Genomic DNA, 24,856 nt, shown 5'->3' on the forward strand with positions numbered 1-24,856 from the left:
GAGGGCGTAGACAGGAAGGGGAGGTGGGAGGGAGGGGAGAGGGCCAATGGGAGGGCACAAATGGGAGGGGAGGTGGGGAAGAGGAAGGGAGAGACGGGATGGCAGGAGGCGGGAGGAGAGGAGGGGGTTAACCCCCAACCTATTGTGCATGCAACAGGTTGGGGGTTAATCCCCTCCCCTACCTTAAGCCCCCAAAGGCCTTACATTTTTATTTTATTTTTTAAAGACCAAAAAAATTAATTTAATTTAATTTTCAAAAGAAAAAAAAGATGAAAAAAATTAATTAACTTAATTTATTTTTAAAAAGTTAAAATAAATAAAACTTTAAAAAATTTTAAAAATTAAATTAAATTTTAAATATAAAAATAAATTAATAAAATAAAATAAAATAAAATAAAATAATTTTAAAAAAATAAAAAAAATAAATTAAATTAATTTAATTTTAAAATTTTTAAAAATTAAAAATAAATAAACTTAAAACAATATTTAATTAAATTTTATTTAATATTTTGAGTTTGAAAATCATTGTAATTCTCATTTTTTATTTTTGATTGTTTTTCAGAAAATTATGGCTTCCAGTTTTGGTTCCAAGGTGTCTTTCAAATACCTTAAACATGCTTGGCATTTTATGGAGCGCCAATCAAAGTATTTTTTGGTGATCATTGCAGAGAATGTGTCAAGCGTGAAATATTCTCCATAGGCAGTAAGAAATGGTGGCATGGTCTCAAACATCAACATTAAAGAAAATAATTTGATAGAAGTTATGTACAAAGGAAAGAATGACGAGGTGGTTTACAAGTTACGAGTTACACAGAAGCACTTCTTGAAGCCCTTACCAGATTCAATTGAGGGATCCCAAGAATTACTTAGTGCCTTAGAAGCATTGAAGAAAATGTGGGATGCATTTCCGAGTGGTGGTGTTGTACCTTCAGTAGCAGTAAGTGCAGTGGTAAGTATGCCATCTATAACATGTAACCCTTAAGTTATACCACCAATATCTGTGGTGATAACTACGGTAACTCCGACAAGAGTAACTACACTATCTACGACAGTAATTACAATATCTTCAACTGTACCTACACCATCGACTGCTACAACTACAGGAACAAGAAGGAGTGATCGTGGAGCAGATTCAAGTTCTATAGCTATTCCCAGAAAGAGAGTAAAATAACTCCTACTCCACGTGTAGATTGTTCAAGTGCAGGTTATTTAAAACCAGGCAAAAAATTGGATAGCGATGAACAGGAGGATCCGCAAGAAGAAGATACAAGTCTCGAAGACTTTTCTAAAAGTGTGGCAAACTTACATCCTTTTGAGGATGAGGGGTACATTTGGGGATTTTCACAATTCAGGGTGGCCACAATGCTTATTGATCGAGCTTCATTGTTCACAAATCAAAGAAAGCTAGATAAGATATTTGCACACAAATTATATGAAGATACGAGGAAAACAAGAACTCCAGTTGCCACTAATATCACTCTTCATCCTATGGCGTTTAAGATACTTCAAGAAGATGATCCTACATTGCCTGATGTCACATTTCAAAAGCGCGTGGACTTTCTTGATGCTTTTGAGAACTTTAGAAGGAGTGACTTTGTTCGTGGAGAGGCTTTGTACCAAAGCTGATATGGGACTGAGATCAAGAAGAGATACATGCTGGCAAAGAATAGATTCTTAGAAAGATGCAGGTTTGAGCCCATTGATGGGCAACACTTTTGTGAAGCTTGCAGGATCGCCCTTGATGAGGGAAGAAAAGGAAACTTGCCATAGATTGAGTGGATGGAAAAGCTTCAACGGGTCATTTTTCATGTATGCATACTTAAACGATGACTCGAAGTACATTCTAGAATCAGAAAGGCTGACTTCTGCTCCATTTAGGTTGAAAAAAAGCGAGTTATGGGTGGGCTATGGAAAGCCACAAACAGTGAAGGGCAGGAGACCTACATCTGAGTACATGGCAAAGAGGACTCGGTTCTATAGATGCTTGAAAGGTGTCATAAGCAATACGCAAGGCATAGCAACTAATAAGGTTGAGGCAAAGGATTTGAACACCGCCGTTGCAAGATACAGGGATGTTACTTGCATTGTCTTCTGCGAGGACTCAGTGTTTCAGAGCATGGTGGATGTTTGCCAAGCATATGAAACAGGGAAGATATCCTTTGAGGCACCAGAGCACACTGCAACTCAGAGGAAAGAAATAAAGAAACCGATGTCTATTGTTTGGTGGAGAGCATTAAGGTTTGTTCCAGATGCAATAACAGAAGAAGTATGCAAGAAGATCCTAAGTGGTGACTGCTTCTTTGGAAAGAAGAGCAAGCATAGCAACTTGGATGAAGTGGTCACCTGAATGATTCAAAGTGAGGCTGATCTCTTGGCACTATTGTTTTTATTAAAATCTGATGATGAGTTAGCTGGCAAGTCAATTGATATGGATAAGAAGAAAGCACTTAGCCTAGGTCAATGATAAGACATGGGCTAGAAAGTGGTTGGCTTCAATGGATGCAGATGCCACACCAACAAAGGATCTAAGAGCTAAAATGCCAAAGGTTGTTGAGATAGAATATATGGACATCAAGCCCGGGGCATTCACTCTTCATGAAAGGGGGACATCACCTGCTTGCATGAACTTCAAGAAAACCCCCTATTTAAGATCCATGTAGGATGATAAAACACCCCTATTTAAGCTTATAAGATACCACCAAAATTCTATTATGTCCCCCCTTTCCTTAAATCTATGTTCTTTCTCAAGCATTTAGATCACACAAAAAGCAAATTTAGATTACTTTCCTATGACTATTTAAAACCATACACAAAACCAAACTTGTTTGGACTAGTTACCCAAGGTAGCCTATACTATGTCCCCCCTCTTAAATATGGCATGGCCCCCCTAACTTAAATTCAATATTGGGAAAAAATAAAAGGCCCCCCACCCCTAATGTATAAGCTTATGCCTCATTTAAAAAAACACCCCTATTGTACACTCACGTGATATCATAAGTTTCCTCTTGTGAATCCCCCGGGACATCAAGAAAAAGGCCTTGCAGTCCACTACCCAAGGTAGAGCAATTGGTGGTTTAGATGATGGTTCTCCATTCAACTTCTCCTATGATATCCTGCTATCAGAGAATGATACAAAATTTGCACACATCAATGGCATTGATACACATTTCATAACAATGAGCGGTTATGCTTGGGAGAAGCCATGCGTATTTTTCATAGATGAATTGCAAGACCTTATAGTGTCACGGATAGTTGAACTTGTGCAGTTTATCGTAGAAGGTCCTATGGCAGATAAGAAAAGATCAATGTTGGTCCTGTTTGTGACAGAATCACAAAGGGATTACTTGTATGCAAGTTTGACATCTGCATTTGAGTGTTTACTTTCAAAAGTATACCATGGTATAGTCCTATGCAATCATATGACTATCTTGGAAGGCACTGCCATTCAAGTCTTGTAGCCTTTCTTGATGTGCTTCTTATCCAGGGGTGGTGGCAATCTAATCAAAATTCCTTTAAGGACTCTCAAGCTTCATTACTTTGAGGACAATAAGGTTAAGCTTGATGCAGCAATGGTGGATTACAAAAAGCCGATGGATCCTGATGTGATACTAGAGATGACAAAGAATTTACTGAATGATGGGTGGAAAGTAGCATTGTATCGAATGGGTTTTGCTACTGAGAAATTGCTACGCCAAGGTAGAAATGTAAATGTCATTGATACCCCCCATCAAATTGAGTTCTTTGACACATATTACAGTTGCACTACCTTCTTTGAAGAGGAAAATGTCAAAGAAGAGGGTAGTGAGAAAAATGTCAAAGACAAGGGTAGTGAGTCTGAGGGTGATGATTCTACCTCAATTGTTGATGCGGATGAAAGCTCTGCATCCGATGACTTACGCCAACAAGAAATCCGCACAAAGAATAAGGGTGATCAATTGTCAACTAGAGTCAAGGAGTTCCACTCATCATACAGGAAGGCTCGCGGCAGTAAGAAGTAGTAGTACAGTATGTCATAGGAAAAGGTAAGGCTAAAGAGGTGGAAGCACTTCCCTTGCAATTAAAAGTGAGAAAGGCACCCTTGGTCTTGGGTGAAGGACATGCAAGTGGATCAAGTAAGGAAGCCTTACTCAAAGAAGGTATGGATGAGGAAAAGTATGACTAGGAGGAGTTACCAGGAGGCATAGATGGTTCTTCAACCATGACCTTGTAGACTCCAGAGCAGCCTACTAGTCAGGAACCTAGTAGCCAGGTTCCTACTCACCAAGAACTTGGTCATGAGACTCTACAGCAGCCTACTAGTTAGGTGCTTGGAAGTGAAGAGCAAACTACTGAGGAACTTGCTACTGAGACTCTAGTCTTAGAGCAGCCTATTAGTCAGGTCCTTGGTAGTCAAGGGCCTGGCATTGAGGACATTGGTATTGAGTAACATGATGGCTGACAGCTTTGTAATCACAAGTTTTGAACTTCTATGTAAAGCAAATATCTAATAAAAAGTTTACTACTTTTTTTATTTCTTTACTCTCATTATTGTGTATAAAGATTGTTTATGAGGTCCATTTTATACTTAATGGTCTATTTTAAACTTTATGTCAAATGTATTTTTATAGTTAAGGGTGTTTTTTAATACCAAGTGAGGTGTATATGTACACCATTTACACATAGAACGATTTATCTACACTACCTTTCGAAGGGGTTTATGTACACTACCTTTCTAAAAGAAATGGTCATAAAAGTGTGTGCACACCACTTATACATAAAGGTGTTTATTTACACCACCTTTCTGAAAGAATTGGTCATCTATTATTGGTCGTCTATTGTTCTTAGGTGATAGTAGCTCAATTCACAAGAAGTTATGAAGATGTTTATGTAGACCACCTTTGTAAGAGATGTTTGTGAAGTTATGAAGATGTTTATGTAGACCATCTTTGTAAGAGATTTGGTTATGCATTGATGTTCTTAGTACTTAATCATCAAATTTTTTGTTTTGAGTTGTCAAATCTAGTTCAAAAAACAACATTACTAGTATATTCAAAAATTTTGGATTGTTTTTTAGTCCATTTCTCAAATTGGACTTTACACAAGTCCAAAAATTTTGAATAGTGTGTTTATTCGATTTCCTGGAGAAACTATTCTGGAGGAGGCCTACCACTATTCAGGAAATACCTAGAAGCAGCTATCAGATCGGAAGGTCCACATGACAAATGGTCTTTGAAGAGAAACCTTCCTGGAGGGGTGAGATGCCCTCCGCTTCTATGACGAAATCATTTTTTCTTAGAATGCATGCAATCGTGATACAAGAGTAGGAAGAGTGACTAATCCAAACAATCTGTGCCCAGATTGTACATGCTGTGAAGTACTCGTGGAATAGAACTCTTCCACGAGTAGACACTATGGTATACCTTGATCATTACAGAATAGATGATGTGTGGCTTGGAAAGACAGTCTATCGGTAATAATTTCCCCAAGCAACCAAACACAATTAATCGTTAGGATGTAGCATATGCTATATACTAATTACTACTATCCTTGACATAAAGCACATTGCACAATGGATTACCTTCCGTAAATAACAAGAAACTTCTTGCTCTAGGCAAGGCAGAGTTTACTCGTTGCCAAAACCCATAAGCAAGAGCTTCAAGAATAAAAAAGGTAAAATACAAGATAGGAGCTAAACAAAAGTTACCTGCAATCATTTTAGCATGACTTTGCTTCCTCATTCTACATTTTCTTGACCTAGATGGTGCAAAGAAACAAGGTTGGTAGACTTGAATCCCTTAAAACAGAGAGCCATTGAATTGTACTTTTGCCAACATGTGCCTTATTTGAGCCACAATTTGTGAGGGCAAGGCTCTTCATTGCCAAGGCAGTCACATTGACAGTTGCGATTGACGACTTGGTGCACTTGCCTTTGAGATCGTTTCAAGAGCTGGACATGTACTTGAAAGTAGTTGAGAGGTATGCATCTCTAGGTCCTTGAGTGAATACTTAAATACAATTATGGATCACTAGACGACTCATCTAGATGCATGTATCTTGTGCATATCAAGGTCACTCCTTCGATTGCTACTGGTAATGTATACAGGTGGGATCCAAGCATTGTAAGATGTCTCTCGTAAGAGGCAAGGATTGTGTTCATGATGCTTAATAACACAGTCCATAATTAAGTGGATGAGGCATCCAAGGTGCAACGACATGACATGGGCGTTTACCTCAAGCAAGCAATGAGTATCTTAATAGATCCATCAAATTCTTTCGGCATGTTAGCTCGAGCAAAATGTTAGCTTTTACATGCTGGCCATAGCTCTTAAAAGGAGAGAAACAAGTTAATTATATTTCCTATGACTCTAGTTCTAAATCACATTCCAATTATCTGATATTTATGATGACAGTGGGCAAATGTGATTGCAAGCAAAGTCACAGAAGCTAAATGGGCAACATCAAAATACACTCCAGGACTGCAAGAGTAACTTCATAATTGGATTTATTCCATAGGCAATGGAGCCATTGTTGTCACTACGTTAATGTTTTGTGAGGAAATCTTAATTAGTGACGATATGTTGTCATATTTAGACTATCGATCAAAGTTTCTTAGGCTGATGTGCTTGGCATCTCGACTCACAAATGACATCCAAAAATTTAGGGTAAATGTCAAACAAAATTCCTTATACATTTTGAATAAAGTATGTACAATTAATCAATTTTTGAGATTATAAGTATCCAATTTCATCCTATCCAACACTCTTTTGGTCATTTTAGTTTTTATTCAATACAACTAACTACTCTCTTGATGAATTTATGTAGCTTTGTCATAATTAATCAAATTTTGAGATTATAAGTATCCAATTTCATCTTATCCAACACTCTTTTGGTCATTTTAGTTTTTATTCAGTACAACTAACTATGCTCTTGATGAATTTATGATATAGATGAAGAAGGAACATGAAGGTCGAAACAGAGGAGATGACCTTAAAGTATGTTTTAGATCTAAAAACACATATGCTCACAAAGCTAATATTTGAGTTCCTAAGAATGGATAAGCCAACACCTACATCTTGTAAACAAGTGATCTATGAGGGCAGTGGAAAGGGTCACATAGTTCTTCAACCATGTAAGGATGAATACACTGATGCACCCCAACACACCCTAGATGTCTTTTACAAGAATTTTGTTGAGCCACTACCTTGATACAAAAGGTAAATTAGACACATTTATAGGAGGATCCATTGCAAGTTCTTTGATAGATTGGAAGATGATTGCTCTTTGTCATCATAAACATGGCAAATTAAAGCACAAGGACATAATCGTAATATTTCAACCAGATTCACATAGATATTGATTCTCATCTTGCTGTATTTATGGAACTAAAGAAAGTCCATGGTTTTGAAGACTCACACAATGCTTTCACTAAAAAAATGATATACATGTATTCAAAGAGAGAGAGAAATGGAATGAAAGCATAAAAAGTTTCCATGGCTACGAGCCAACTATTATGAAGAAATAGATGTAACCAATGTACTTAGTGTACAAAAATGTCCTTGAATGGAGGAGTATCATAAAAATTCAGACAATATAGGTTTTGCAATGGACTTTTAAACAAATTACTATCAAAAGGATAATTTTAAAATAATTTTCTATACAACTAAATTTTCTTGCAGAAATATTTTCGTCATGTTAAAAGAATTAAATTTTGTGTTAATTCAAGATTATTGTCAATCTACTAATTCATGCACTCAATCAACCCTTCCCAAAAATGTATTTAGAAGTAAAAATTCCATCTAGATCTTGTAACATAGGATTGTTATAAGTTATTCACATTATGATATCAAACTAACCACAAAATCTCCTCTATAGGGAGGAACTCCGATGGAAGAGGGAAATCAATTTTAAAAGAAGCCAAGAGAGTAACCCGATGTCATCATGGAAGTAGGTGTACTAAGACATAGGCACTTATTGGAACACATGTCAACGTTATGTTGTACTTGATCCAAGTCTTTATGTACCCTAATCACCATATCCATACATCAACATGAACATATTTTTTCCCCGAAAGAAGGAAGTATCCCTCTCGATGCTTGATGCATAGATCTGTTTTTGTGAGATCCACCTATTCCACATGCACCCATAAGATTCAATATTGTCTACATATCATTTAAAATTGTATGAAATATAATAAGGCGATATGATAGTAAGCATACCTGACAATGCCACTGATCTTTAGATAGTTTTTCTAACATCTTTTGATAAGAATCCTCTCACTATAATTGGGAGGATAAACTACCCAAGCAACAATGGAGTTATAACAATGTATCACAATCATATAAGTTACACAAAACCATCACAATCCTAGTTCTACTAAGCATTCAAGCTTACATGTAGAATACCTATAAGACCTTCTGCCAATCATTGGACTTGAGGCCACTAAGATTATTGTCCTTTGTAAAAGCTCCCCTAAGGCAACACATGTGTCTTGTGGGGTGTTTAAAAAGATGCAATGTATGCCTTCACCCTTGCCTTCTCTACGTTGGAGAGGATCCATGGTGCCTTCAGAAGAATAATTCCAAGAGGATGCTCTTGGGTTCTTGAACCACCCTCTTGAGTTGTAGAAACATGCTCTTGGGTTCTACGCACACACTCTTGGGTCCACAATGAGGCATCCTACTCATATCATGCAAGTCTTCTCGAACTCCCCTTGTGTATTTGTCACCAACCAAGTGTACCCAAATAGAAGCCCTCCCATTCTTGAAGATATGCATGGGATCCGAGAGATGATTGATTTGTAACTCATCCGAATATGTAATCTCGTGAGAGATCGGCAGCCACTCCATAATAGGATGAGGCTCCTCACTATTAGCTCTCCAATCCTGAATCCAGTCACTTGCCTTCCTATAGACCAGTGGTGGATCAGGTTGACCTTCATGTCCAGGATGATCAAGTGGAAGGTATTGAGCATGACCTTCATAAACCATCTTCCTCGTATGTTTGGAGTGTCATGCATTCAAACTAGGGCTACAAATAGGACAAGCATGGTACCCTTGTGTTTTAAGCCCTACATATATACATGCATAAATAGCTCATTGGACATGCATAGATCACACCACAATAAAGCATAAATGTATCAATAGGCATGCACAAGCAACTACTTGTGCACTCCCTATGTGCTAGATAGTCATGCATGGTCCACATCAAAATTCTCCTAATGAAAATGTATGTGGCCCGCCTTGGGGCTTTATAAATATCAAAGACACGTACTCCCCTCCATAGGGTCTGTAGCTCCTTGATCAAGGGTGCCATGTACACATCCATATTTTTGGCCTTGTACTTCCCTGGCACAAGTAGGGCAAGATGAGGTGTCACTTCTTTATTGTTAGCCATGGCGAGATATTGTAGTTCACCAAGACTATGGGGCCATGTCGATCAAGATGTTGAGCGTGACCCGAAAGGGTTCATGTCATCCATTGTAAGCCCGAGATGTAAATTGCATGGCTCCCATGCAAAGTCCAGCCACATGTTGTCTATGTGCTTCCAAGAAGCACAATCTGCATGGATCCTCAAAGTGTCATTTGTGGAAAGGTGTTGTATTCTAGGGATGTTGGGAAAAGGTCTCAAGATCTTCACTGGGATCATCTCCCTCAGCAAGTGCTATCTGTAGTGCTATGCTCCACACTTCAAACAATTAACCAAATCACCATATTCATGACGAAATAAAATACAATCATAGGGAAAGAATGGATAGTGTCATAATCCATCCCAACCATCGTCAACATTTTCTTTACTTTGTCTTTGGAATTGAGCATGATATTTAGGGCAGGCAACATCTTTTGGAGCAACCTATTGCAATTTGCATATCCAAGGCACCTTAAGAATGAGATACTAATCTAATTACAACAATTAGGAACAAGATGCTAAGAATAATGATCCAAATATGATTTGCACTAACCTCATTAGGGAGGTAGCAAGCTAAGGGTGTCCACTTCTGGACCACCCGTGGGGGAGTGTGACACCCCCTCGAGTGAAAATACAAAGGTTTTGCTTCAGTGCAAAATACCTCGATCAAAGTATTGTGTCCAATGAAATTGGCACACATGGACATCCGAACCGAGCTAATACCTCGATCGAGGTCTAGCATTTTAATCAACTGAACCGAGCCTATACCTCGATCGAGGTATCGTGGCATGACACCTATACCTCAACTGAGGTATTGTGGCAAGTCCACATATGTCAATCGTGGTATGCTAGACAGATGACATGGAGGCATGCCAAATACCACATTGAGGTATGTGGCATCCGATATGGTATTCAGCGTACTCTGCTAGCAGCTGACATACCTCAATCGAGGTATCATGGCAAGTCCACATACCTTGATCGTGGTATGCTACACCGATGACATGGAGGCATGTCAAATACCACGATCGAGGTATGTGGCATCCGACATGGTATTCAACGTAATGTGCTTGTAGCTGACATACCTTGATCGAGGTATTGTGGCATCCTCCATGGTATGCTGGACCGATGAGGTATGTGGCTTGTTAAATACCATGATCGAGGTACAGGGCACATCAAATACCATGATTTGCACTAACCTCAGATCACGACTGAGACACTTGCACTTGACTGGCTATACTTTGCCTTCAAATTCAAGGTTGAGAGACAAGATTGTAGTTTTATCATCCTTGCATCATCATGCAAGTGTTTTGATGCCAAATCTCACATCATGGTCTCATGCTGTGACATCTTTACCCCATCTCCCATGGTGCCTCCAAAAATAGAATCCATCATGTATGCCATACCCTCGTCCTCCTCTAGAGGATCATCTCGAGGATTATCTGGCTCAAAGTGTGGTGGTGGTGCATGTGCTCCACATCATCACATGAGCTACCACATCACCTTGCCACATCACAATGATTTACCACCTCACTATTCTACATTTTTGCCATCTCAGCCATGTGTGCCACCTCATCAAGCCACATCATAAGCATGGTTGGAGCCTACTCGTCAGTCAGCCACCACCTCAGTCTTCCACCTCATCTTTGCCAACTCATCATTGCCACTTCATGCTGCCATATCATAAAGCCATGTCACAACCTTGGCCACCTCAGCTTGCCACCTCATGCATGATGACCTTAGAGGCATGACACATGATGTGCCACCTCAACAGTAATCATGGAGCCACATCACCCATCAACCATGCTCATGCTTGATATGACTTCCTTGCATGTGAGGAAGTGGTTTATGCTTGAATTATCACTTCCTCTTAGTTTGAATTATCGCTTCCTCTTTAATTAAATCACTCTTTGAATTGCCACTTCCTCACAGATCACAAAGCTTTTTGATCAAATCTTCGTCTCCAACTCAACTAGAGCCGTGGAGATAAAATCAAGTACCATTGTAACAAGTTTGGAATGAAGGCCTTTCAGGCAAGCTCTAAACGCATTTTTTAAATTGGTAGAGCACGCGTATTAATACGTGGTTGAAAACCTTTTAATCTTGCTTTTTCTTATGCTCCAATGGCATATCATGTTTTGGTGATTTAAATGGTTGTTGTACACATACTATGCAATAAAGGATTAATAAATTGTGTATAGGATTTGCATGTCTATGCTTCGGATTGGGCTCAAAATTTGCACACGTTTTAAACCCCATGGTCTCCATTTTGTTGTAAACTTTGAGTCCCATCTGACACCAGATGTGTGATTGGGAAAGTCAAAGGGCCCATTTTCACCCTATGCACCTCGTTACATATGTGAAGGTGCAAAATATGGAATGGGTCATTAGGATTCTCATGTCCATGTGTTGGATTGGACTCAAACTTTGCATAGTTCCTAAACCTTATGGTCTCCATGCTCTTACAAATTTTGAGTCCCATCCAACACCGAATGTAAGCGCGTCTATTTAAGCATCTAAGTGCGCATCTATACGTGCATGTGTCTGATATATAGATGCGCAATTAGATGCGGGTTTCTAGACGCGAAAATAGACGCGCCTGTAAGTTTTTTATTTAGTTCAGTAAACGCGTCTGTGCACGCATCTATGGGTGCTTTTTCTTGTTGTGATCTAGACCACCTTTGTAAGAGACTTGGTTATGCATTGATGTTCTTAGTACTTAATCATCAAATCTAATCTAGTTCAAAAAACAACATTACTAGTATATTCAAAATTTTTGGACTGTTTTTTAGTCCATTTCTCAAATTGGACTTTACACAAGTCCAAAAATTTTGAATACTATGTTTATTTGATTTCCTGGAGAAACTATTCTGGAGGAGGCCTACCGCTATTCAAGAAAAACCTAGAAGCAGCTATCGGATCGGAAGGTCCACATGACAAATGGTCTTTGAAGAAAAACCTTCCCGGAGAGGTGAGATGCCCTCCGCTTCTATGACGAAATCATTTTTTCTTAGAATGCATGCAATCGTGATACAAGAGTAGGAAGAGTGACTAATCCAAACAATCTATGCCCATATTGTACATGCTGTGAAGTACTTGTGGAATAGAACTCTTCCATGAGTAGACACTATGGTATACCTTGATCATTATGGAATAGATGATGTGTGGCTTGGAAAGACAGTCTATCGATAATAATTTCCCCAAGCAACCAAACACAATTAATCGTTAGGATGTAGCATATGCTATATACTAATTACTACTATCCTTGACATAAAGCACATTGCACAATGGATTACCTTCCGTAAATAACAAGAAACTTCCTACTCTAGGCAAGGCAGAGTTTACTCGTTGCCAAAAAGCCCATAAGCAAGAGCTTCAAGAATTAAAAAGGTAAAATACAAGATAGGAGCTAAACAAAAGTTAGCTGCAATCATTTTAGCATGACTTTGCTTCCTCATTCTACATTTTCTTGACCTAGATGGTGCAAAGAAACAGGGTTGGTAGACTTAAATCTCTTAAGATAGAGAGCCATTAAATTGTACTTTTGCCGGCATGTGCCTTATTTGAGCCACAATTTGTGAGGGCAAGGCTCTCCATTACCAATGCAGTCACATTGACAGTTGCGATTGACGACTTGGTGCACTTGCGTTTGAGATCGTTTCAAGAGCTGGACATGTACTTGAAAGTAGTTGAGAGGTATGCATCTCTAGGTCCTTGAGTGAATACTTAAATACAATTATGGATCACTAGATGACTTAGCTAGATGCATATATCTTGTGCATATCAAGGTCAGTCCTTTGATTGCTACTGGTAATTTATACAGGTGGGATCCAAGCATTGTAAGATGTCTCTCGTAAGAGGCAAGGATTGTGTTCATGATGCTTAATAACACAATCCATAATTGAGTGGATGAGGCATCCAAGATGCAACAACATGACATGGGCGTTTACCTCAAGCAAGCAATGAGTATCTTAATAGATCCATCAAATTCTTTGGGCATATTAGCTTGAGCAAATTGTTAGCTTTTACATGCTGGCCATAACTCTTAAAAGGAGAGAAACAAGTTAATTATATTTCCTATGACTCTAGTTCTAAATCACATTCCAATGTTCTGATATTTGTGATGACAGTGGGCAAATGTGATTGCAAGCAAAGTCACAGAAGCTGAATGGGCAACATCAAAATACACTCCAGGATTGCAAGAGTAACTTGATAATGGCATTTATTCCATAGCCATCCATAAATAAGTACATCTCGTGTCTTGTAGCTTGGTCAAGTATTCCATCAATGAATGGAATTGGAAAATGATTTGGCATTGTTTGAGCATTAAGCTTCCTATAATCTGCACAGACTTGGAGTTTGCACTCTTCTTGGGCACCACCACAATTGAATAGCCAATCACTTTGATCGATTGCATAGATGAAGCTTGCTCGGATCAATTGGTTGAGCTTGGCTTTAACCTCTTGGCATCTTTGAATTCATCGTTTTTTTTTTTTTGTTGCATTGGCTTAGAATCAGATATTAATGAAATTCGATGTTGGCATATTTCCAGAGGAACTCCCCATCAATCCACTGTAGCTCTATGGAAACACATCTTATATTGTAGAAACACACTTTTGATCGCTTGAAGTTGATCATCTAAGAGATGGGCACTTATGATAATTGTACGTGACTCCTTGACCATATCCAAGTTGAGCTCCGAGTCGGTTCTAGAATCAAGTGTTTAGAATTAAGCTAAATGATGGTTATCTTAGGCTCGGCTAGCTCTCATTCACCAATCACGTCTAATTCAATGAAATGACCAGTGTACAAATATTGTTGTTTTGATAACTTCAAGTCTTTCATTTTTTGTTTTAGCTTGGTAGCCACCTAGTGTATGTAAATTTCCCCCATAGGCAAAATATGCATTTTCATTAGCCGAGACTCAACATCCGAAATTGATCTTTCACTCTACGTCCTTGGGTTGGAAATTGCTCGATAACTTGCTTAGATTAGTAGGATTCACACCTCAATATCCCCAGTCTTGTTTATCATGAACTCGGAGCCCCAATCATGCAAAACCTTGGCACCTTTCAACCATGGTCTACCCAACAAAATTAGATAGGCATTTATTTTCATTGAAATGACACCTTTTAACCATGGTCTACCCAAGAAAATTAGAGAGGCATTCATTTCCATTGAAATGACGATCAAACTTAAAGCGTAATACACTCCTTTGATGTTGATCATTACATCGATGAGCATACCTTTAGGCTCTAGCAGTCACTAACCGACCATGTGTATTGAAAAATGCTTCAAGTTCTTGAGCTTCAGTCGCTTAACCATAGATTTCATGATAAGACTGACTTTTCCACAATCACATAGGGATATTTTGCTTTTTGATCTTGACACTAATGACTAGAACTTCCTCATCTACTACTAGTGTGTTAATGACCAAAACGGTAACAAGAGAATGCACAACCTCGGGTGGTTTCTCCTTGTCTCTGAGCTGCTATAGGAAGTTCTTGGCGATATGGGGAAGTTCCAATAGTTTTGCCATCACGAGGATGACCCTCATGTTGTGGAAGGTTTCCAATGCTTGGGTCATCTATGAACTAATTGGGCACACAATGGCTTAGATTGGGACTTGTTTATTAATTAAGCTTTGCCTGGCTTGGTTGACTACTGAATGAAATTCTATTCTTGTTGGAAGTCCACTACAGATTCCTTCCCTTTTAATTCTCTGGCGAGCTTGGATGCCAATTCTTTTTACTCCTTCCAATTGATGTCCTTTGTTGGAGTGGTCCCTTCTCGGTACCAGTCACATTGGACCTTTTGACCTAGTGATTGCATTACCCTAACCAAGTCTATCACCTCTGTCAAAACAACTTGGCACTCGGGACCAATTTCTCTTCTTTCTACATTTCTCTTGAGTAGCTTGATGTGCTCAAGCCATAAACTGATGTTGACCTTGGGTTACTGGCCAACTCAAGTCAAGACCAACTTTGATTATCATGGTCAACTTGGATGGAGGCCATTCATGAAGGCAGGCGTGAAACCTATTAGCCAAATGGTGTAATTCCGAAGAAAGGCCAACATAGGTTACATTGGGAACTAATTATGTGGAAATGGTTTAGAGAGTTCTAAGATCTTGTTTAGGAAGATGGTATATCTCAACCGTGTAACTTCATACGCATGTAGAGGATGAGTATGAGTTAGGATGGAGTCTATCCTCATCCCCTATTTTTGTCTCCTTAGGATCCGCATAAGCTAGATGGAGTTGAGTCTAGTTGCTCTCAAAGAGGGGGTGGCCTCAGTGGAGGAGAGCTACGATGAGTGTTTGAGCATTGAGTCTACAGCTATGGCTGTTTGTAATTGATAGGTTGTATATTTGTCTTTCCTTTTTGTACTCTTACAACACTTGCATTCACTATTGCATCCAATCACCTATCTTCATAGGGTTTTACCCAAGCAACACATACCATTTGGGATAGAATTTGATGTCTAGTCTTTGGAACACATAGGCAGAGTTGTCTCTGCACAATTAGCAACCTCAAGAGTGCAAGAGAGGGTATCTTCCTGTCAATAGTGTACTCATATTGAGTGCCGAGCAACATTAGGCTTCCTTGGTCAACCAAGGTGACGAGGAAAGACCTTCAAAATTTGGTGATCATGAAATAACGAGTGGGAAATTGAGTGGATTGAGCATAGGAGCCTGTAGAACCAAGTGCACAAACCTTGAGTAGTTGTTCATGCTAACAAGCAACAAGCTACGATATCAGCTTTGGATGAAGATAGATTTAGGGGGATTTGGTTTGTTTGTAGTAGTGGATGCGACGGGCCCGACCATCGTCGGAGCTCTTTTCTAGCACTGGACATAGTAGGGAGTTTATAAAAAAGACACTTATGTGCACAAGCGTGTGCGTGGTGTGGTGATAAGAGCATTCATGTGTCTATAGACCTGGCCAATCCCCAGGTCCATAAACTTTTGCTCATATGTGCGCTTCATTTTTTTGGCAGCGACAGGAGGGAGGGGTCCATGCCTCTTCAATGCCATGGATACGACAAAGGGGACACCCTGATATTTATCTCTAGGCATCTGCTTTGGATTAACATACTACTATAATAGATATATCCGAGTGCTTGAGGACGATTTGAGATGTTTGAAGACCTATGACAACAAGTGTCGAGAAAAAAGAGTGTACCTACGCAACCAATATGATCATTCAAGCCTTAACAAATGACTAATACATACTCAGAGAGACATAAAATGTACGCGGCTAGGATGGAAGACTACATGCTCTACAACAGAAGAGGTTGGTGACATCTAGTCAACGAACTTGGTATGGAATCAAAACCAGGAATGACAATCGACAAGGATGAGTGGATGTAAGAGGGACCTGAGAGCTCAAGGATGGAGAAGGCACAGCCATGCATATGGAGAGATGGTCACAACTACTATTTTGACACTAAGAGTGAATATATTTTCCTAAGTTTCATCCAAGATGACCTGAGGAATGTGACATTTGGCAAGTCCTCAAGGTGGTGATACAAAGAAATGGAGCATTCTTCCACAAAGCACCAGGATTTTGAGGAATCCAACAAGTCCCTTCATGAGTCTAGCCATAAGCATGGATGAAAACTTGGAAGGTGTAAAATAAGTCTAGAGGCCAGACGAGCCTCATTATTAAGAAGAAGACTTGCCTGTGAGACATAGATTGAGATAGAGTGTGGATCACATGATGCATAAACTATCCTATTGGTGGAAGACGATTCCCTCAACAAAATACATTAGAGCCTAAGGGATCATCTATGCCATCTCGATCAAATTGTGCTCTATGTGCTCGTCTTGAGATTGGTCAACAAGGAGGCCAACTTCTCCCCTATATGCATTTGCTTACCTAAATCCTGATGAATCGTATTGAACTTGTCTATGAATGACTCAATTGGTTCCGACTCCTCGAAGTCCAAAGGGAAAACATTTGCCATGAATAAGAGCTCTTAGAAACCAAATTACACAAAATTTCCAAATGGACTCATTACACTTATAGGTGAAAAGTGTACATAGATAGAAAGGCTCATAGTGTGATGGTATCCTAGATTGGGGTGGTAGCACGTTTGGTCACCGATACACTTTTTGTGCTTAAATGCTTGTGCTAAAATAACACAATTTTAGCACTTTTCAAGAGGTGCTTGCTTGTGACATATCCACCAACCATGTTAATTATGTTTGGGCATTTGCACACGTGTCGACACCATGACACTCATAAGCTTGTAAGCTTTCATGGTACCACTACTTCAGTTGTAACTACTGCTTCATCCATCGCATGTTGTCTCCCTTGTCTCCCTTGTCTCACTCATGCTTGTGAATGAATTGAGCATTCTTTCCCTCATTGGATGAATGAATGGTCTATTTTAAAAATTCATTCTTACATGTGCTTGTAAAGAAATTAGCATTCTTCCACTCATATATGTGGATGAGTGGATCGTTTTAGAAAAAATCTATAATAATTAAATTTAAAAGTCTACAAGGTTACAAACTTGTTACAAATCAAAATTATGTTTGCACTTTTTCAAACTAGAGATACAAAAGTACATCTAAAAAATAATAATAATTATGTGTTTCATATAGAAGAAGCATATAAACATAAATTCAACTCAAGTCACACATGATTATTTGAATGGTCATGTTATTCATTTAGCTTTGAAATACTTATCGTATTTTTGTCCTCTCACACATAAACACGAATATAAGTAAATAAGGAAATATATAAATATATGGAAACACTCTCTATTTCATGTTTTCATAGATACTTAACAAATAGATAATTATGTAGATTTTCTTCATTAGAGCTTATTTATGTTCTTAAACATGCTAAAATCAAGTAAAATTAACCAACCTCACAAATTTATCACAAGATTTCATTCGTAGATCATTGCAGAATACTAAAATTCTCGTGTAAATATCATTGCATCTAAAGTCCTATGTATCTACGAAAGTATTCTGAAAATAATATAGCAAAGTGTACTTCTTGTAAGTTTTCCTAAATGGCTATAAACTTACATAGAAAAACTTGATTGAAAGATTTGGTAAAAATACTATTCGTTTGAACTACTTATCTGCATACAAAAGAGCCCCCATGTGGCTTTGCATTTGGTGGTAGTGAGGAGAAATTTAGCAGGTCCAAACGCAAGCCGAAAATAGGCCTATAGAGTGCCATCGAAGAAGCAAGCGATCGCCTTCTATCCCCGCAGAAAAACCATCTGGATATAGACTCAGAAGAAGCCTCGCCTGACAGTGGTTACTGAGCGAAATTGGAACGGACTCGAATCCTAGGGAACGCACGAAGCAGGACCAATGCCTGTTTTCAGGATAATCCACCGGATTTTCTGGGACGTGCAAGACTGAACCACCAAACGTCACCGTGCTGATGATGTTAGTTGCAATGTAGTTCCGCTCTACAATTATGCAAGTGTCGTTCTCGTCAGGTAAACTGGCGCCGAGTGAGTCAATCAGGGTAGAATAGTACTGAAGCGAGCCGAAAAAATGATCAACAAAAGGTATATTGCTGCTGCAGCCCAGATCTTCCTCGACAACAGTCAAAACTTTCGGGCAAAGTTTTCTGATGACTTCAAGGAATGTTTGGACCGAGCACTCACTGCGGTATGACATGTGGGGAAGATGTATCATGCAGTTACCTGCTAACGTTTCTCCCTTGACAAGCTTTATCGTTGATGGATGGAGCTGGTCTCCAGGACCAACCTTAACTTGATTGAAGCTGAAGGATAGGTTTATCGAGGAAGCAAATTCTGACAGGCGTCTTCCTGTTTTCGGCAAGGCAGATGACCCATGAGTCCAATAGATGGCAGTTATACTTAAGTGCAGAGGGGATTCCCCTTTTGTTGAGGCAAAGCTACTCATAAAAGAAGACCACTGACTGCCATCCGATACGTCGTAATCCACAATATGAAGCCTAGAACACCCCTGGGTTGCTTCGAGGATAGCTTGATTAGCTGTGAAATGGCTGAATTTGATATAGGGAGTCCACTCGTGGAGTACTCGGAAAGCGGCAAGGGTCTGTGAAGAGCTCAAGTCCCGGTCCACATTCCATGCCAACCGAGGAATGAAACCGTCCATGCGGCAACGCAATGCATGGCTGAAATAAAATGCTATTCTTTGCATCGGATCACTTCTGGTGGAGGACAAGTCCTGGAGGCGGTCCACGATAATCTCTGCGAGGTCGTTGTTCTGGGTGGCCACAGCCTCGGCAGCTGCAGAAAGAAGGTGAAACAACCTCATAGCGTGCAAACAGTGTTCAGATGCGAGAACGTCGTCCATGGCTGCAGCTGCGTTTGGCGAAGGGGATGAAGAAGCAATGGAGTCATTGCGTGCGCAGTCGAGCTGTGCCTGCTGGTTGCAAGCTTTAATTCCGAAACACTCAGGAGAATTGCGACAGAGGTGGGGAAGCAGGAAGGTGATTGGAGAAGCTCTCTTGATCATCAAAGAGGACGCCATGACAGGGAGAGATGAGGCGTGCAGCGATGGAGGATGGGCCTGAGAAGCGGTCGTGCAAACAAAAATCCATGCCTGAGTGCACTTCTTATTCTACATGTTATTTGACCATGCTTACCCGTAGAGGATGCTCCTACGACAATCCTTCGTTTTCAACGTGCATGCTTTCATTACGTATTCCTTTAAGAGCCTTACCACCGACTCCCGAGGAGCGTTACCTAGGGTGGGCTGGCAGACTACCATGTGTTTAGGCTATTTGCCAAAGGGCCTTTGCACATGGGACAAACATGTGTGACAATGTGGGTCCTCGGCAGCTATGCCCCTCTATGGTACTGTGCACATGGAGACTACCATGTGTTTAGGCTATGAATCTATTTGTCAAAGGACCTTTCCACATGGAAGCAAGGAGAATGCCATGTGTTTAGGCCATATATGAATCTATTTGTCAAAGGACCTTTGCACATGGAGCCAAGGAGAATGCCATGTGTTTAGGCAATGAATCTATTTGTCATGGTTGCTCCCACCCTAGACCAAAAGGCCTAACTAGATAACGTTGAACTATTGCCTTCAAAGAGCGTTCAAACTTTGAATGTGTGATTCATACAAGTGATCTATGACAATCATAGGACAATCGTTGAAAATGCAACCCTTCAAAGGCAATGCAAACTTTGAATGTGTGATTTATAAACAAGCAAAATTCTAATTTAAGTGACGTGAAGCATATGCCACCATTGAGGAAAATAAATGTTCTATCAAATGGTTTGAAAAATATGCAATGTTACAATCTTGGCAAGATTCTCTTTCTTTAAGATATTGTGTTTTTGCATGTGCACTCTTTTAACACCAAGAACAATAGAAGTTCCATGCCTAATATTTTAAAGCTTATTAAATTGTACACGTAGCCTGCATGTAGTAACCAACAAGTATGACTCTTACCTTTACCACTAATTCTTTTGACAATGTATAAGGAATGATATTTAAAGATTTAAAGATTGCTTTCCACTTTACAGGTCTACATTCTATTTTCAAATGTTCCTTCTAAAAATGATAGCCCAAATTGAGATTATAAATTGCTAAACACATACATACGCACACAAATGCGCATGTGTGCATGCACATGCCCGTGCACGCGCACGCGCACGCACACACACACACACACACACACACTTCCTACACCTTCCTCTCTTTTTGACCCTGGCCCCTGTGGTTCTCTCTCTCTCTCTCCCTCTCTCCTGGTTTTACTCTATTTTTTATATTCCTTAATTTCTCATTATTTTTTATTTTCCCTAATTTTCCTTATTTTTTAATTTCCCCTACTTCCCTTTATTTTCCCTAAATTTTCTCCCTTTTTCTAACACTATATCCCCAATTTTTAAATCTAGTTTCTCAGTGGTTTCTTTATTTTTCCTACCTCAAATTTTTTCTTTTTCCTTATTTTTTTCCTTTTCCCCCTATTTTCCTTTATTAATGGCCTTTTCCTTTTCTATAAAATTTTTACTTTTTTCTTTTCCATATAGTTTTTGTATAATTTTTCTAATTTTAATGATTTTTTGTAACTTTTTACTTATCTCCTAATTTTTTTAATTTTCTTTATTAATTTTGAGTAATTTACCTTATTACTTTTCTTTTCTTGTTTATCATCCCAATTTTCTTTTCCCCCTATAGTTTTTGCTTATTTCGTTTCTTCTAAATGTCTTCTTTTCATTATTTTTGGTGGATCTATTTGAAAACTTTTCCCTACTTCCCGTTAAATGTTTCCCTTTTTAATTTTACTAACCCCCCAGGGGCCCCCCCTCTTATTTTGCTACCTTACCCTAATTTTTTCCTACTTCCCTATGCCCCCCCCCCCCCTCTTCTTAAGTATTCCTAGCTACTCCTTAACCTAACTTCACTACTGTACCCCCAAAATAACCCCCCCTCGACTTTCAAAGTCCCCATTTTTATAAAACTGATAAATGATTATTTATAACCCCCTCCTCGTGGTTTTTGCTGGCCTGCCATTCATGGCTTTTTGTGCACAACCTAGCCTCCCTAGCTCTCTTTCTCCCTGACTGACCGACCCTCCTACCTATTTAATAGACGCTTCCCTTCTATTCTACCCACCTCTTCTACTGGTTTCTACCCCGTGCGGCCCTGTCTATGTGACTGCCCGATGCCCACAGCCCCCACTCACATCTCCTACAGTATGTACTCTGCCCCTTGAACTCCATTTTCTGCCCACCTCCTCTGGCTTTCGTGCTATAGTACTGCCATATATCCTCTCTATATGTGATAATACCCCCCCTTTATATGTGATAATACCCCCCTTTTCTATTTATTCATCCTCTCCTCTCTCTATCTATATTTTCCCCCCCTCTTCTAGTTCTTAATGCCTTTTTCTTACATTAATGCTATCTAACAAAATGCGTATATGTCCCTATATTTTTTAAAGATTTCTTTCTATAAATACTTTTTCCTATGCTTTCCCTCCCTCTGTAGATTTCTCTATACTTTTCCCCCCTCACCTCTCTGTAGATCTATCTAGATCGATTTTCCCTTCTCTATTTGTCTCTATAGATATATAATCCCTACCCTCCATCCCTAATAAATATTTACGCTTAATTTTCCCCTCATCTCTATTTCCTTTTTTTCCCTCCTCTTTCCGTGCTTCTCACATTCTTAAATTTATACCCTAAGTTTTTATCAACCCTTCATCGTAACCCTACTTAAATCCTCTTCCTATCCTTATATTATTTGTGATTCTAGGACAAACCCCCCTACTTCCCCAATTTTTCCACCAAACCTTTTTTCTCTTACTAATCCTAATACTTCATTTCCCCTTCCTTAGTTCTCCCATTTAATTTCTCTCCTCTCCTATTTTAAGTAAAGATGTATGTTTTCTATCCTCCTCCCACCCTCCATTTATTGTTTACGAACTTCCCCTCACCTTTGTATAAAACTCAAGATCGGTTCACTTCATTCCACAATTTACAAAACAATTTTGTTTTCACTTTTTTATACTACATCGAGTAGTTTAAGTTCTTGGAAAAAGCGTCTAATTTATTGTGACTCTGATAACAAGGGAGGGGTGTTTATGACACCTGTCTTCCCAACCTAAGCTGAGATGGTTCTTACCATGTTTTCTTATTGGATGGTGACAGGTATGCAGACCCCCCTCTTCAATAAAGGTGATGCTGGCCAAGACTTATCCAAGCTCTAGTTTTGTATAGTTATGCAAAATCATTTTTTGGCCCACCACCTGGCAACTTTTAGAGATTCACCTAAGTGGGACCTTGACCTCGGAGCTTGGAATACCTGACGGATTTGTCATTTTTTCACCAACTTTTGTGTTATGAACACCCATATAATAAATAATGTTTTATCCACCCTTAATTGAGCTTCGTGTGCTGTGTTGTTAAAAGGTTTTTTATTTTAAACACACACACACACACACACACACACACACACACACACACACACACACAAACACACACACACACACACACACACACACAATGCACACACACACACACACACACAATGTAGAAGATTGCTACTCTACCCTGGCTACACACGCACACACATACACATTTTCCTGTTTTTGGAACCTCTCATGAGATTTTGGTTCATTTATAAGCTTGGGAATAAAGTTGATCATTCTTACGACTGTTCCATATGTTTAATAATCTCATAATGGCTTACCTCAAGATGCTTTTTGAAATTTAGTATAGGTTAACCCCCCTTCCCCCTTCCCCTTTCCCCTTATTATTCACACCCGTACTAGCCCCACATTAAATTATTGACCTTTTATCTTTGTACTCTCTCTTTCCCAATCAATTGATGACACTCTATATTCATAATTCAAGCAGCCTTCCTAATTATTTACACTATGCTATGACCCCCAATTAAATTATCGACCTAAATATCTTTGTAATCTCTTTTCATTTGATGCCACTCTATATCTATAATCCAAAAGAAACACCTAATTATTTGGACTTTATCCTGTGAACACCCCCTTATAAATTATACATATTTAACCCCTCTCCCCCCCCCCCCCCCCCTTTTACCTAGCTACCACTTACCCTAAAATAAACCTTTCTAAAATGCAACCAAACCACTTAATAGCACTAAGAGCATCCCAAGTGAATATACCTCCCCACTCTCCTTATGCGCGCCATCGCTCGTGACTGCATGGTTCTTTGTGTTGGTTTTTTCTCCCCTTTCTTTATTAAACTACCCCTCCGTTTACATGCACTACTGCATCCACTCTTACTAATACTTTTCTTTGTCCATGTCTTCATCTCAGGTTCATGGTGATTTCCCTTACGAAATGATGTTCTCATGTAGCTTTTCATTTGTAAACTTTGTAAGTTAGGCTGTCCATCTTATGGCCAGCTTCTTTACTATTCAGTTTCTTGGCACTGTTGCCTCCTAAACCTTTTGTATGCATCAACTCCCTTCCTGATAGCCTCCCACTTGGTCCTGCATTAATCTTACCTATGTTGAGGTGCATACAAAGTATTGTACCCATTGGATATGCTTTGGATGGTTGAAGTCACCACAAACCCTATTTTTCACCAAGTGTTATGCACAACCGTAAAAAACACGCTCTGAGGTGTGTTATTTGAATGTGCGCATATCTAATCGGCACGATAATATTCATGTGCATCAATCCCACATACTTTGAGGTGCATGAAAATTATCACGCCCATCAAATATTCTTTGGATGGTCGAAGTTGCCATAAACGCTGTTTTTCACCAAGTCTTATGCACTTCAAAAATGTGCCACAACAACACAAAGCAACTATAGATGCGCTTGGTAGATGTGCAAAATAGCAGGCGTGTCTATAGGTGTTGCTTTAGTAGACGAATTACGGGCGCATCTAAATGTGCGTCTAAAAGCTCATCTATTTGCGCATAAATTACCGCGTCTACGTGCGCATCCAACCTGAGAAAATACGGGCCCGTCTAACATCGTGTTTATTAGCACGTCTATTTGTGCGT

The 24,856-nt window shown here is 39.3% G+C and overlaps 1 protein-coding gene across 1 annotated transcript; it reads right to left on the bottom strand.

The window, feature by feature from the left end:
* Positions 1–18,535: 18,535 nt before the first annotated feature.
* Positions 18,536–19,876, bottom strand: LOC147905267 (protein NODULATION SIGNALING PATHWAY 2-like). Its single transcript, XM_087378865.1, has one exon. The coding sequence runs from the start codon at positions 19,874–19,876 to the stop codon at positions 18,536–18,538; it is 1,341 nt and encodes a 446-aa protein (XP_087234991.1).
* Between the last annotated feature and the right edge of the window lie 4,980 nt (positions 19,877–24,856).

Source organism: Dipteris shenzhenensis, chromosome 1, assembly GCF_047967505.1.
Source record: "Dipteris shenzhenensis isolate YYH24624 ecotype China chromosome 1, Dip_SZ_1.0, whole genome shotgun sequence".
Lineage (NCBI taxonomy): Eukaryota > Viridiplantae > Streptophyta > Polypodiopsida > Gleicheniales > Dipteridaceae > Dipteris > Dipteris shenzhenensis.

Bases quoted from the DNA above. Each gene is read 5' to 3' on its own strand.
- LOC147905267 (XM_087378865.1), bottom strand. From the start codon at position 19,876: ATGGCGTCCTCTTTGATGATCAAGAGAGCTTCTCCAATCACCTTCCTG.